Source organism: Prionailurus viverrinus, chromosome A3 (assembly GCF_022837055.1).
Source record: "Prionailurus viverrinus isolate Anna chromosome A3, UM_Priviv_1.0, whole genome shotgun sequence".
In the NCBI taxonomy this organism is placed as follows: domain Eukaryota; kingdom Metazoa; phylum Chordata; class Mammalia; order Carnivora; family Felidae; genus Prionailurus; species Prionailurus viverrinus.
In genome coordinates, this window is record NC_062563.1 from 34,863,867 (window position 1) to 34,879,689 (window position 15,823).

Below are 15,823 nucleotides of genomic sequence, written 5' to 3' on the forward strand. Positions count from 1 at the left end.
TTTACATATAAATTTAAAAAAGAAACATCACTCACAAGCACTATGGGGTCTTGTCCACCAGTGACCTCAGAGAAATTGACTCTGGTTATGTAAAATGTATCTAAAGCTGAAGGCCCCCTACACTAACCTAAAGAAAAACAAATCTACTATTTCCTAAACACAGGGCCCCTTGCTTTTCTTCCTTTCCCTATATTCCTTAGAAACAAAACTTTAACAGCATGCATTCCTGAATTAAACTTGAGACAAATTGATGGTGAGACCTGGATGGTAGTTAATGGAAACTGCCCAACACCAGGCTGAGATTTCACTCTTGTAAAAGCCCCACACCCTTCCAAATTGTTGAGACACCTGGGCAAGCATTGGCCATTGTCATCTTGTCTGCGATGCTCCAATGGCTCACCTGTTCCCAACAGTGAGGGTTCAGCTGTATGTGAAGGTGCCTTTGCTCTATTGTAGCATTGTCAATCTCAGAGCCCCATGGGTGCCCTTCTCATAGCTTGTTTCCTCCTTGGCTTATTAGAATTCATATGCCAGCATGATATATTCATAAATACCCTACATTTTATATTTGGGAGGAGTACTTGACTTTCAGTACTCAGGCCAAGCCATTTTTATCAGGCACTTTTTGATGTGGAAAAAAAAAAAAGGTCATTCAAACAGATCCACAGTCCATTATCTGAGACTCTTGGGATCATGGTTTTTTTTGGAATTCATAATCTTTCTGATTTTAGAAAGTGTAATATAATGCATATATTGTGAGCATAATACTCCAGAGGGGTGCTTGGTCATCCTCATAATCACATAAATTAATATGTCTACAGTACCATGCATGGATATTCACATTCCGTGAAATATATAAAGATTATAAATAGGCTTATTTCAATTAATGTCTATGTGTTTGCCACAAATTTACAATAAAGTTCTGGACTTCAGAACTTTGAGGGTTTTAGAATTGCAGATAAGGGATTATGAACCCACATTATAGAACAAAGTCTTGGCAGAATTTCTCTAGCATAGAAGCAAGAGCAAAAGGAGTTAAACTAAAGAGGGTGTTGTCATGCTCCTGACACTGTCCAGAATGTGGGTAAAGAAGGGGGGGTCACAGCACCGAGCGCCAGATGCCCTGAGCACTGTCTTGACCCTGGGTGGGCCAGGGCTCAGGATAGGCACCAGAGACAGCATGAAGCCACAGATGAAGCCACAGATGGAGGACATACGGCCAGGATCATAACAAAAAGTAAGTAGGGAGCTCCGAGGTGAGCCAGGCCAGGAAGATAACCAAGGTGTCCAAGGTAGACCAGCCTCATTGGTATCACTTGGGATCCACTGAGAAATGCAGGATCTTGAACCTCACCCAGATCTCCTGAATCAGAAGTAAAGTCAGGAGCCCAGGTGATTTGTGTGCACCTTAAAAGTTTGAGAAGCACAAAAAGCAATTCCTTAAAGGTTTTAAGGACATGTCTTAAGAAAATCTGTCTCAAGGCTACTAAGAGGAGAAAAAGCATGCTGTCTCACAGACTGTTTCTAAAACTCTACTCCCTGCTTACCATTCAATAAGGAAAGAAAATTTCATGTAAAATTCTGGGTTTCGATAGGGCTCAACACAGCAGAGCTTTTTAGCAGGCAGTACCCACCGCCAGCCCCACCCTTCACCCCATCTACAGAGGCGCTCAGCTTTCACTTGTTTTATGATTATGGCTTCCATTTGCATCTGCATTTGAGGAAAGGGTTCTGTGCCTTTTAAAAGTCTGGGCATTCTCCAGAGCATTAAAGAGATAAATTAAAAGACAGTTTATTAGGTAGCTAAAACAATTTACAAGGCAAATAAAATTAGAATGAAAAAAAGGGAATCAAAATAAAGAGGTGATAAAAGAAGTCAAAACAGAAGTTAGAGTTGGTTACATAAGTATGTTCACTTTGTAAAAATGCGTGGATCTGCCCTCTAGAAGTACCCAGCTGTGGCTTCCCAACCTCTGAGTGAGGCCACACTTCACGAAGCCCACACATATCTCCCCTGTCCTCTCCAGTCAGCCTCTGCCCTCTCCCCAGCCTGATGCATGGTTGACCTTGGCACTCCCAGCTATCAGAAGCTTCCAGCCTTTACATTTAAGAACTTCAGATCATTGCATATTACTTCTGCAAACTTTTTCAAAAGATTCACCTCTGTGGTGCGCCTGGGTGGCTCAGTCGATTGGGTGTCCAACTTCGGCTCAGGTCATGATCTCACAGTCCATGAGTTTGAGTTGTGCTGACAGCTTAGAGCTTGGAGACTGCTTCTGATTCTGTGTCTCCCTCTCTCTCTGCCCTTCTCCCACTCACACCCTCTCTTTTTTTCTCAGAAATAAATAAACAAAAAAATTAAAAAGAGAAAGATTCACTACTGTATATGTGTATGTGGGTATGGAATTTATTTATAATGCTGCAGGTCTTTAGCCCTGTTCCTCCACACAGAATCCGAAACTTGATTTTCAGCTATGGACAAGCGATGTGTCCAACTACACTCTGTTTTACGTCTCTATAGATAACCAAGTGGATGGTATTTACATTAATTCATTTCTCGCCCATCTTTGTACATCTCTTTCAAAGAGGTCCTACGTGGGTGGTTATAGAAAACTAAATGACGTAAAATCCTCTCCTCTCTTGATGTCTCCCAGCTGCAGATGGATCTGGAGCAAGAGTACCAAGACAAGTTCAAAAGACTGCCCCTGGAGATCTTGGAGTTCGTGCAGGAAGCCATGAAAGGGAAGATCAGTGAAGACAGCAATCACAGTTCTGCCCCTCCCTCCCTGGCCTCAGACCCTGGAAAACTGAACCACAGGCCTCCTTCCAGTGAGGAGCTAGAAGGGGACAACCCAGGAAAAGAGTTTGATACTCCTCTGTGATTGTTCCTGCCAGGCCTTCAAAACATGCATGGCCACTTCATCGGACTCTCTCTTACTACAAAGATCACTGCCCAGGAGCATCTTCCTGAGAAGCATCCCTTAGCCTAAAATCCACACCAAAGGGGGAGTTCTAGACAGATCCATACAGACATCCTCATGCCCAGGCTCTATGCGTTATATGGACACTACCGCAGGTCTACTTATGGAGAGTGCATGTATGTGGGGCTTTTGTTTTCTTTCCAATAGTAAATTCAAAGCAGGCAACTTCCAGGCTCCCTGGGACATTTAATGAAAGACAGTGTCTTTTCTGAAGAAAATCAAGCTCATGTTTTTATTTGAAGCTCTGGTGTAAAGTATTTCAAAGTAATAGAAATAGTTTGAGAAATGCATAGCACTATTTAACACTATTGACAGTCAACTTAGAGCATTTGTTTTCCTAACTGCCCCTCAACTACCATATCTTCAAGGTAACATGCATATTAAACTGTTCCATCCTTTGCTTTGCAAGCACTGGCGGCTTGCAGTTTGCTAATTTATTTATCGTAGAGGCATCAGTGTATTTGTTGCTGACGTGGCTTTATTAGATACCATAGTGATTCAAATAAGTTGGTTTTCTTTCTTGAGAAAAAGTCACTTGATTGTATCCTCACCCAGTGAATCTATCCCAAGACTTAGTAATATGGCTCCTACATTTGGTTACTTGGGCAAACTGACCACACACTTCCAGACAGTGTGCTTTCTGAGTTGACCATTTACACTGAAAAAGTCTGGATAGTCATTGGTTGTTGGCCTGAAATTATTACGTAACTACAAAGAGTCTGTCTGGTTGAATAAAAATAGTTGAGCTGATATATGTTGAGCAGAGATTCAATCAGACTGAACAGGTTCCAGTGGTTATTTTGCTGTCTCACATTTTATATGGTTCATTTATTTTTACTATAGAGATAAAGATTGAATATTTATGTAGAGAATACACAAACCCACATATAAATGATATATATTATCTCCATGTATATATGTACACACTCAGCCATGTAAGTGCATACACACACACACACACACACACATACACAAGTATGGCTGTGTGTTTTTTAATTGGCAATGACCCAAGTCTCTTCTATAAGACTTAAAGCCAAATTCAGGGATAAATACCTAGAGAAGAAAATGGTCAAACATCTGTATTATGTCGCTATTAAATTATATTGAAATTCTAAGAAACAATTGATGGAACCATTGATACGAGTGGAGGTAGATTTAGAACTTAGAATATGAATTTGATATATATTTTACAGGATCAAAAACTGGATTTTAAGTATCAGATTTTAAGCTTGTTTTAATAGAATATACAAAATGTATAGGGCAGCAATATGGAAATTTATTAGTATCTTTCATAATTTTTAAGTGTGACAGATTTCAATTTTATTCTAACATAAAAAATCTTTCATTATATATCTACTATGTACATTTAACTCACTTAACTATGTCTTTTGTTAAGTTTCTATGTTGGGTGGCATAAGAAAAACAAATTATATTGTGGGAAAACTGATCAAAAGTATTATTGAAAGAACTTGAGTAAGAGAGAGTAATTATATAGAAGAAAATATAATCTAGAGAGTAACACAAAGAACATTGAAGTTAAAGCCCTGAAGAAAGATGCTCACAGCTTTATTTTACTTTAAAATAAACCTGTCTGATTGTAGCTTAGCGAAACATTCTAAAATGCAAAAACCAGTTGTGTCCTGAAAATTGTGTTTCAAGAATTTAATATTTTTATGCAAATTATTTTATTTAACTTTAAGCAATAACTAGGGATCACAATTAAGTTTTAATCAAAATGAAGGCTTAGTTCAAACATTAGGCAAGAGTGTTTGATTAAAAAAAAAAACACATCTAGCAAGACACAGGGGAAAAAATCCCATCCTCTTTGGAGATGATTATATTTTGATGTGAAAGATTTGGGGTATTAATTAGACACTTAATAAAACTTATCTTCCACTGAAAGAGAATTCTTTTGTAAAGCATTCTACTTTTGCACTTTGAAAGAAAGGCATTAATCGTAAGGAAGCAAGAAAGGGCACAATTGAATGCTGCGTTTTTATAAACAAAATTACAGACTGTCTAACATTGCAGAAGAGTGAACTAATAATAGCATTCATAACCAAACACAATGATGATTATTACCGAACCTTGTATCACAATTTAGGCCAGAGACAGACAAAAGTGGAAAAAAACTTGACTTAACACAAACTGTTCTGGTAGTTGGATTTCATGATCTTAGTGACTCGATAGTCATTTTGCAATACATTTGTATTTGGCCATTTACTGTAATCACATTTTTATATCTGTACAATGACAGTTTTTGCAGTTGTGGGGTAGTGTGTAACACTGTCCATCTTGCATCATCAAAACTACTACAGCGATACTATCATTTAACAATATTAATATTACTTGAAATAGAGTAAGATAAAGAAAAAGGGTCTATATGATGTGCAGTTTTGTGCCTTTATGTATTTGCCTTGTTCTGTGTTGAATGTGTGAAATTCTGTACTGTGGTCTTTCCTATAATAGAGAGAGCTGTGTAGTAAATTAGACTGTGCCCCTCTGGTACCTTTACACTACTGAGAATAGCGTGGTTTTGGCCGTGAAAACCAATTTTCAAAATTCTAATGACATGCTGCGTGGTTTTGGTTTTCAGCGTTTCATTTGAACATTTCAACATTGCCATACATTAATGAATACTCCTGTAATTGATAAGCAGTAGTTAAATCCTTCTGAAAGAAAGGGCCATTGCTTGCATTACTTTGAATTTAATGTTGCGCTTGTGCACTGTATAAATATTGTGACAGATTGGACATTGTGACTTTTGCCTTTTCAGAAGACAATAAAATATAGGACAAAGTATTTGAAACTCTTAAAGTGTACATATTTTGGTTCTTCTATCTCCAATTATTTAAAATGCGTAATTCACATTTTTGTAATAATTCTATGCAATTTTGTGGCATGATGTTTCTTCCACTTGTAATTTTATGTGCTTTCATCACAAATCCAAAGGAAACAATAAAAATTTCTTAACACATCCCAGCTGTTATTTCTTGGTGTCAGGGCCAACCTTTTTTTTTTTTCTTTGACAGGCAAGATGGTGTGAGTGAGCTTAGTATCAGTCATTAGGAACATAAGGCCCACCCTGACACAGCCCTTCTGTGGCCGCACAAGAAACCAGGATGCTGCAGTGCCTGTGCCAGAGGGCACAGTTGTCATTACTGTATCACTCCACCACCCCATCCAGGAGTGGCATTCACCTGCCCATGAATTTCATTCTACAGATCCTTTCTCCCTTCCTTCACCAAAGCTAAGGAAAGGAAAAGTCAAGGTTTCTTGACAAATAGTGGAGATGAACTGACAGAGTACTTGGTGTAAGTTTTCTTATGAAACATAAATAGGGTTTGCCACATTGATTTTTTTTAAAAAGGAATATACATGTGTGTTACAAGAATGTCCCATAGGCACACCTTATGCAATATATCCATTACCTACTGCTATGTTACACATTAGTCCAAAACCTGGTGGCTAAAAATGATCAGTATCTCTTGTCTCTCACAGTTTTGTAGGTCCAGGATTCAGACAGGGCAGAGCAGAGATGATATGTCTCTACTCCACAGTACTCAGGGCCTCGATGGGAAGCTTAGAAGACTAGGGGCTGGGGTGCCTGGGTGGCTCAGTCAGGTAAGAAGCTGACCATTGATTTCGGCTCAAGTCATGATCTCATGGTTTGGGAGTTCCAGCCAGCATCCGGCTCTGCACTCATAGTGCAGAGCCTGCTTTTGATCCTCTGTCTCCCTCTCTCTATCCCTCCCCCGCTCATGCTTGATCTCTCTCAAAAATAAATAAACATTAAAAAAGAGGAAGAAAGAAAGAAGAAAGAAAGAAAGAAAGAAAGAAAGAAAGAGGAAGGGAGGGAGGGAGGAGAGAGGAAGGAAAGAAGGGAGAAAGGAAGAAGACTGGGAGCTGGAATCCTCTGAAGACTAATTTATTCACATGGCTGGTAGTTGGTGGTATGAGGGACTAGCCAGGCATCTGGGCTGGAACACCCACATGTGTCCTCCCCAAATGACCTGAGTTTTCCCACTTTATGGTGGCTGAATTCCAAAGGTGAGCCTCCTGAGAGAGAACTAGGCAGGAGCTGTGTCTGAATTTGTATGACCAAGCCTCATAGTTACATGCTATCACTTATGTGGGACCCCGTTCATTGGAGCTGTCACAAGCCCCTGCCCAAAAGCAAGAGGAGAGAACATAGATCCCATCTCACCATAGCAGTAGCATGGATCACACTGAAGAATATGAAGTGTTGATAAATACATAGGCATGGACTTACTTGAAAAATACAATCTTCCACATACAGTGTGTACCCAGCCGAATTTGTAGTTACACTTAAACCTGTTCCACCACCTTTGTTTTCTACATCAGTGAACAAAATCAATATCAACTCAGTCATCCAAACCAAAATGTTGGCATCATCTCTGACAGCTGTCTCATCCCCCTTCCAGTGAATCACCAAATCGGGTGAATTGTGACCCTGTGACAGCCCTCAGATTCATTCACTTTCTGGCCTCCCTCCTAGTAGCCAAGTTCAGGCCACCACCCCCTACCACCTGCCAAGGCTTTCCTAAATGGCCTCCTTGCCACTAGTCCCAAATTGTGTAACTATTTCCCCATACTATAGCTAGACTGGTCATACAAAAGAAAAAATGAGATTAAAAGCCTTTATTGACCCCAACTGTCCTCAGGCTAAGGACTAAACCCCTTGATAAATGTTCAAGATCTTACATGATTTGGTTTCTACTTGACTCTCTAACTTTACCTCTTAGTACTCTTCACCCACACCACATTCCAGCCTTATGGGCCATGTCATTTCTTGGGCTTTTTGAATACCATTCCTTCAACTACTTAGACCCTTTCTTTCTGTTTCTCTTTCCCTTGAACCCTTCCCCAACACACACACACACACACACACACACACACACACTCAGGTTCTTCTTTCTTTCCCTGACTAACTCCTATTCATCTTTGGATTTATAGCATAAATGCTACTTCCTCTAGAAAGCCTTCTTTCATTCACCCAAGTTTTTCAGGCCTCATCATCTGTGCTTTCATTGTATCTTGCATCAATTACCTATCACTACCTAACAAAACTTAGTGCCTTAATCATTTTCTATTCTTTGTGAGTCTAGGGGAAGGTGGATGTTTCTGCTGATCTAGGCTGGGCTGGCCTGATCTCAGTTGGGATCATGTGTACATCTGCAATCAGCTATGACTGGGCTGGTGGCTGATCCTACCTGGACTCTTTCACATGTCTGAGGCTGTGGCTAGAGTAACTGGGGTGACATGGTTCTGCTCTTATGATTTCTTACCCTCAAGCAGGCTAGCAATAGCTTTCTCACATGTCAGAAGCAGGATCTAGAGAATAAGCAAAACTGTTCAGGCTTCATGAAGTCTAAACTCAGAACTGGCACGCTGTTACCTCTACTACATTCTATCGGTAAAAGTAAGTCATAAGACCAGTCCTAATAAAGAATAGAAAAACGCTACAATATTATAGGGAAAAGGATATGGACACAAGGTGGTCATGAATGGTGTCCACTAATGCAATCAAGCCACCAAACACTTTGTACTTTCTTTTACATATAAAGTACATGTCAACTCTGATTTAATGACCCTCTTACTTAAATACATACTCCACCAATACTTTTGAGGCCAGTTGTTATGAGTTTATGTTGAATAAATTTGTTTGCTCGCCTACCTATTACTGCTATTACTTGCTCATCTAGCTATTAGTTCTAGGATAGAAAACAGTAAACCATTAATATATACATAATAAGTGTCATTAACTCAAAGCTATAGTCTTGTCTAAGCACCTCACGGGTCTGCAACTCTGTAATAGTGAAACCACAGAACCCACATTCTTTGCCTTTGACTTATGGGACCAACCCCAAGACACAAAACAGCAAATGAGTGATTAAAGTAGGTCAATCACCAAATATGTTCTGGGACACGGGTAGAGAAAGCTAGGCTTACCTTACATTCCAGGGATAACAACAGCTTATTTTTCCCACAAGAGAGAATTCAGGAGCCATTCTTTCCCCCTGGAATCCACACACAGTGCAGTTGTTTCTTGGAATATTCTCCATATATATATTTTAATAACACTTTTATTGAGCTATAATTCACATACCATAAAGTTCATCATTTTACAGTACACATTTCAGTTATTTTTAATAGTCAAAAGCTACTCATCAGTTGGCCAGGGTGCCTGGGCAGCTCAGTCAGTTAAAGCATCTGACTATTTTTTTCAGCTCAGGTCATGATCTTATGGTTCATTTTGGGCTCTGCAGTGACAGCATGGAGTCTGCTTGGGATTCTCTCTTTCTCTCTCTCTCTCTCTCTCTCTCTCTCTCTCTCTCTGTCTCTCTCTGCCCTTCCTCCATCTGTGTGCTCTCTCTCTCTCTAAAAATAAATAAATAAACATTTAAAAAAAGTTTCTCATCAATCACCACTCTCTAATTCCAGAACATTTTTGTCTTCCCAAACAGAAACCCCATATTCATCAGCAGTCACTCTCCATTCCCATCTCCCTCCCTTGCGCCTGGAAACCATAAATTTATTTTCTGTCTCTGTAGATTTGTCTCCTCTGGACATTTTATATGATGAGATTTATACAAATATGGCCTTCCTTTGCTTAACGTGAAATTTTCAAGGTCTCTCCATGTTGTAGCATATACCTGAACTTCATTCCTTTTAATGGTTGAGTAATAAGCCAGTGTGTACATATTTTATTTATTCATTCACCACTTGATGAACATTTGGGTTGTTTCCACTTTGTTATGATTATGAGTAGTACTGCTATAAATGCTCATGTACAAGTTTTTCTTGGAAATATGTTTTCGGTTCTCTTGGGTACATACCTAGAGGTGGAATTGTTTGTTCACATAGTATCTCCACATTTAACTTTTCAAGGAACTGCCAAAAAGTTTTCCAAAGTGGCTGCACCTGCTTTACATTCCCAGCAAAGTCTGAAATTTCCAATTTCTCAAGTTCTTGACAACATGTTTTTTTTTAAATCATTTTGTGAGTAAAACGTAGTATGCCACTGTGGTTTTGATTTGCATTTCCCTGATAATTAATGATGTTGTGTATCTTGACCACATATATATCTTCTGTGAAGAAATGTCTATTTAAATCCTTTGTCCATTTTTAAATATTTTTTAATGTTTATTTACTTTTGAGATGGAGGGCAGGGGGAAGGAGAAGAGAAAGGAGAGAGACTCTCAAGCAGTCTCTGTGCTGTCAGCATGGAGCCCGATGTGGGGCTCAATCTCATGCAATGTGAGATCATGACCTGAGCCAAAATCAAGAGTCAGAAGCTTAACCAACTGAGCCACCCAGGCTCCCCTTGCCCATTTTTTTAATTGGGTGAATATTTATTTTAAAATATAGGCCCCTTTTCTTGATTTTTGTCCTCTAGTCCCTTTTGCCTTTTTTTTGTGCCTCTCCACCCCAAATCGCTGTCTTACAAAGTCTCTCACAATTATCATTTTCCCCTGGGCCACTGAATATTTGTTTGGAAAATGGTACTGGTTATTTTCTCTGTGAATCCAAAAAGTCATTTGTTTTTTTATTTTTTTTACTAAATGTCAAATATTTGTTTATTTTTCCAGACTTCTTTCATTCTCCTCAAAACAGGGTGCAAAATAAGTCTCACAATGCGGATTGAATTCACTGGAATCCAGTGTATTTTTTATGGAAAGAAACTTACTAACAACAAGTGAAATTTTGAATATTGTCATGGAAATATTCATCATGTAGCCTTTAAAAGTTGAAATGAATTACAGAACATGTTACTGAAATTATACTGTCAAAAAGTTTAGTGTGTCCAAAAGAAATGTATTAGTAACAAAGGAAAAAAATGTTGCCAATTAAACTATGACTCCTCATCAAACATAAAGGCACATTCTGATTTCATACAGGCTAAAAGTAAATCTTAGAATCAGTGAAATACTATAATTTCCTTTTTTTTTAATTTCAAAGAAATATCTCTTTCATGAGAACCTAAGGTTATACATTAATTTATTTAAAACCAATAAAAGCCAAATCTCCAGGAAGCATTAACAACACCAGTTCAAGACCAGAAAAGTAGTTGAAAACAAGAGATAAATTTGTACAGAAATCTCTGTAAAGTGTAGCAAAATAGGGCACCCGGGTGGTTCAGTTGGTTAAGCCTCTGACTTCAGCTCAGGTCATGATCTCATAGTTTGTGAGTTCAAGTGCCACATCAGGCTTTCTGCTGTCAGCACAGAGCCTGCATCAGGTCATCTGCTCCCCTCTCTCTCTGCCCCTGCCCCACTTGTGCTCTCTCTCTCTCTCTCTCTCTCTCTCAAAAAACAAACATTTAAAAAGTGTAGCAAAATAGGGTTTGATTCATAACATATTACGAAGTCTGTTAAAACTGCTTCTTCCCTCTCTTTCTCTCTCTGTATGTGATTGTCACAATAAGGACACTGTCCCCCCAAATCTCCTTCAAACTTCAGTCTGTGCAGACTTTTGCCTCCTCTCCCCCCTTATCTTCATTTCTGGATTTATTGTATTTTCTTTAAACTCGTTATCTTTTCCAAAGTAAATCATTCTATCCTTCCTGAATGTTCTAGTGTTGATTAATTTGCCCCCAAATAGCTCACAAGCTAAGCAGAAAAAAACAGAATTATCCTTTTACTGGTAGAGGCTATAAATATTCTCCTGTCAACATTTTCCAGTGATGCATCCAGTTAACGCATATTTAATAAATACCTACTATGTTCCAAGCAGTGGTTCTACCACAGGCTCAATCAGGTTAGAAGTCCAGATTTCTCAGTCATAACCACACCCAGATGAAGAGGTCTTCAAAGCAACCCCCTCAAAATAACTCATATTGCATGTCTCTACCCCAACAGAATTAAGAGGAAAGGTCCATTTCCCTTTTATCATGGTGGTGCTACCATTATACATGTGCATGCATGCACATACCTAGCCTAGACAGAGGGTCTTCAGCGTCAAAAGGTAGGTAACACCCTTTTATCCTCCAAGAGTAGTCTCTCTAAATCATCCCCCTTTTATCTGCAGCAAGGAGCAACCCCAACTTGTTGAACCTAAGATATGGTTCATATGCCACTGAGAGAAAATCTATGAGTCCAAGTAGTTCATTTGAGAGATAAACTTGTGCTGAAACCTCTATTAAAAATGGTAAAGTAGGGGCACCTTGGTGGCTCAGTCAGTTAAGCATTCAACTCTTGATTTCAGCTCAGGTCATGATCTCACGGTTCCTGAGATGGGGCCCCATGTCCAGCTCCACACTGACAGAGCAGAGCCTGCTTGGGATTTTCTCTCTCTCTCTCTCTCTCACTCTCTCTCCCTCACCGCCCCCCCCCCACCTCAAAGGTAAATAAATAAACATTTTTAAAGATGGCAAAGTAGTTGTTGATTCACAGCATAGTACAAAGTGTATCAAAATACTTTTCCCATTTTTTCTCTCCCTGTATATGATTGTCACAGATAAAATATCTGCCCCTAAAATATCTCTCAATTCCCACTTGATTTAATCTATTTTCTTTCTTTATTCTATTTTTTAAAAGTGAGACAAGGATATGAGGAAAGCCAAGGAAAGTTATTTTTGATAAGCAGGTTATCACTGTGAGCAACTGGAATCATTCCCCATGGACCCTCCTCAGAATTGACCCACCAGGCATGAACATCTGAGATACTTACCCATGAATGCCCATCCCTCATCAACTTCGACTCTCTTCTGAGGCATTAGCTCCTTAGCACTTCCAGCCTGTCCCATCTGTTGGCCAAAGATGCTCCTGTGGCCAGAAAGCATCCTCAGGCAGAGGCAACTTCTTAGATTATGGATAGAGAATGATCTCAGGTGATCTGGGACAAGCTAAGAACTACCTCCTAACACTCAGCACATCAAGACAGGCCCCATTCCATCTATAAGTAACACACACAGAAGAGAAAGTGAACTGATTCCTATAAAGCTACCTATAGAGTCAGAATTATAACAGTTTTTAATTGGTAAACTTTGAACTGCCTCTTCTCCATGTTTCTTCATGTCATCCCTCAAAGGGATGGACCAATGGAAGAGGCCTATGCTGGCTCTAGAATTGGGCTTGAGGGCATTTGGGCAAGGAATTCTAGAATGCCAAGCAAAGGGGTTGGCACCTCCAGTTTGGCACGTGCTCTACACTCATCAAATGCCTTCTATGGGGGTGGCACAGCCAGAAAACCAGCCAGAGTGAGGCCCTCCAAATCATGAAGCCCAAAGCAAGGACTCTCTTTGGCTGGATCTAGAGCAGTACTGCTTTCAAACATAAGCAGCTGGATAATTTTTTAAATATAGAATAATGTAATCTCTTTCCCCAATACTTCCCCCACTGATCTTCCCTTTATTTGAAGGGTAAGCCTTTCTGTATTCTATAAATCAGGGAAGGGAGATAGCAAGGTGGAAAGCTAGAAGCCTGGTTCTGTTCTCCTAGGCTTTGTCATTCAAAAACCTGTACAGTCAACAGAATGGAAAAGATTCCAGTTATGGACAAAACATTTGGGAGAAATAATGAGACAAAGTAGCTTTTCCCAGAGCTGGAGGGAAATAAAGAGATTTAGCAGATGTATTAAGAGTATAGATGTCAGAGGAATAATAAGGGACGAATTTTGCCTCCTATGCAAAGTACCAAGGAAATAACAAGACCCCAGAGGGAGTGCAATCTTATCTAATTGCACTTTGAAAGCTTCAAGAAATTCCCATATCCTAGAGTAGCATAAAAACAACAAAATAATTCCAGGACTCCCTAGGATGGAACAGATGAAGCAGAACCATTGGATATAAATGGACCAGGAGTACAAGAACAAAGCAAGACAACAGATGACTCAGAGGATGCCTGCATAGAAAGATGAACTGAAGATCAGGTGGGTCCTCCTTCTGGCATATCTTGGCACTATACAAGCCTTCTGGAACATAGCTGCCACTGAAAACAATTAACTTAGAATATTTAGCAGATGGATACTCAAAAAAAATGAACTAAGTTGAGTTATATAAAAATAATGCACACCCTACCAAAGGCTTCTGAATTAATTAAGATAATTATTTATACCCAAAAGGCCTAAGCTCATCTAAAATGTCCTTTAAGACTAGAGGACCACACTACTTTTATGATATGAAAGGTAAAAGTTGTTCAACTGGCCAACTGTGGTGAAGAAAGAGTTTCCTTAAGAGATTCCCTTAGAGATCCATTCTGTTCTCACTGCTTGAAACTTCAGTGATAATTTCTCCTTTAATCCCAAAATTTGCTCTTCTCTGCTTCTAAGACTGAGAATACCTGAATTTTCACTTAAATACACTCAAGACCACATTTTGTCTTTTCTATTCCAATGGACCATGGTGGGCTGTGGTTCAATATATTGGATTATTCTATCTTATCAGGTGCTGGATTCTAATTTTGGAGATATAAGGCTGTGCTCTATGCTGTTTACCTTACTTACTACTTGCCTAAGCCCTATATAATTCAAAGGGAGTTTGAAAAACCACATGGCTAAAATTAGCTATTTCAGCTGTCTATGCCTTCCCAAATCCTCTCTGCTCTTTCTCTTTCCCATCCTATTCAATACATGGATCTTATAAGCACCTCTGAGAAAACTATCATTTTCATTTTCAACTAACTTTCTAGTTTACAATTTTTCTGGCCTATGCCTTCCCAAATCCTCTCTGCTCTTTCTCTTTCCCATCCTATTCAATACATGGATCTTATAAGCACCTCTGAGAAAACTATCATTTTCATTTTCAACTAACTTTCTAGTTTACAATTTTTCTGGCCTATCTTCCAGTACATTGATTCTCTCTTCATCTGGTTCTAATCTGCTATTAAATCTGTCCAATTGAGTGTTTGTTATTCCAGCTATTGCATTTTTTGTATCTAGATGTTTTATTTGGTACTCTTGTAAAACTGTTAAGGACACTTTTCATGGTATCTGTTCTCTGAAGATTATTTCTAGTTGTCTTTTTTTCTTTATGTGTAGTAAATTGCTTTATATCTGTTAGTTTCACAGTTTTATTTCTTCTGGTTCTTCTGTTGGTACTTCATTTTCTTGTGTGCTTAATTAATTTTTACTGTATAATGCTTATTTTCCTTGAAGAAATTATTTATGGGAATTCTCAGAGACCTAGGAAGGAGACATTTTCTGAAAGAAAGAACTGGTGTTTGTTTCTGCATGGTGCCTATGGAATTATCCAACCCAGATACATTTAGTGTTCTTTTTAATGTTTTGAACCACTAATGTATGTGATGGTCTACTTTAAAGATGAAAATTCTTGTTAGGCTTGTTTGAAGATATAACCTCTTTGGATAGTTTTCCTCCAACTGAGAATCAAAGAAACTTTTTTTGAAATCTTGTAATAAATACAGTATTAGAATTAGTTTTGGTTTTCCTTTATTCTGACAACAAACCTTTTAGGGCCCCAGCCTAGTGGGTGAAGGGTCTCCTATCAGATCCTCTAATTTGAATAGACTTCTTACATTTTCATTTTTATCTGGCTTACTCAGTAAGGCCATCAAAATTGAAGTCCAAATTTGCCTGGATAGGTAAATATTCTCATGGTAAAATTAGCTTGAGTTCTGTGCTTACTCCTCTGGATTCCAGCTTTCTCTTAGATTTTAGCTCATTAATTACTTGCTATCTTATCATCTCTTTATTACCTTTAAGAAAATATTTAGGTTTTGGGCAGCTTGGGTGGCTAGTTGGTTGACTGTCCAACCCTTGATTTCAGCTCAGGTCATGATATCATGCACAGTTCATGAGATCAGGCCCCATGCTGGACTCTGCACTGACAGTGCAGCCTGCCTGGGATTCTCTCTCCCTCT

The 15,823-nt window shown here is 38.9% G+C and overlaps 1 protein-coding gene across 3 annotated transcripts in view; it reads left to right on the forward strand.

Annotated features, from left to right (window-relative positions):
- The window catches only part of PLCB1 (phospholipase C beta 1), a 708,066-nt gene extending 702,283 nt beyond the window's left edge, over positions 1–5,783 (forward strand). For 2 of the 3 annotated variants that reach the window (XM_047853458.1, XM_047853459.1), the window contains one exon: positions 2,655–5,783. In XM_047853458.1, coding sequence (XP_047709414.1) covers positions 2,655–2,882 — 228 coding nt within the window. In that variant the 3' untranslated portion in view covers positions 2,883–5,783. The remainder of the gene's footprint in view (positions 1–2,654) is intronic. The other variant, XM_047853461.1, reaches the window with a different exon arrangement.
- The last annotated feature ends 10,040 nt before the right edge of the window (positions 5,784–15,823 follow it).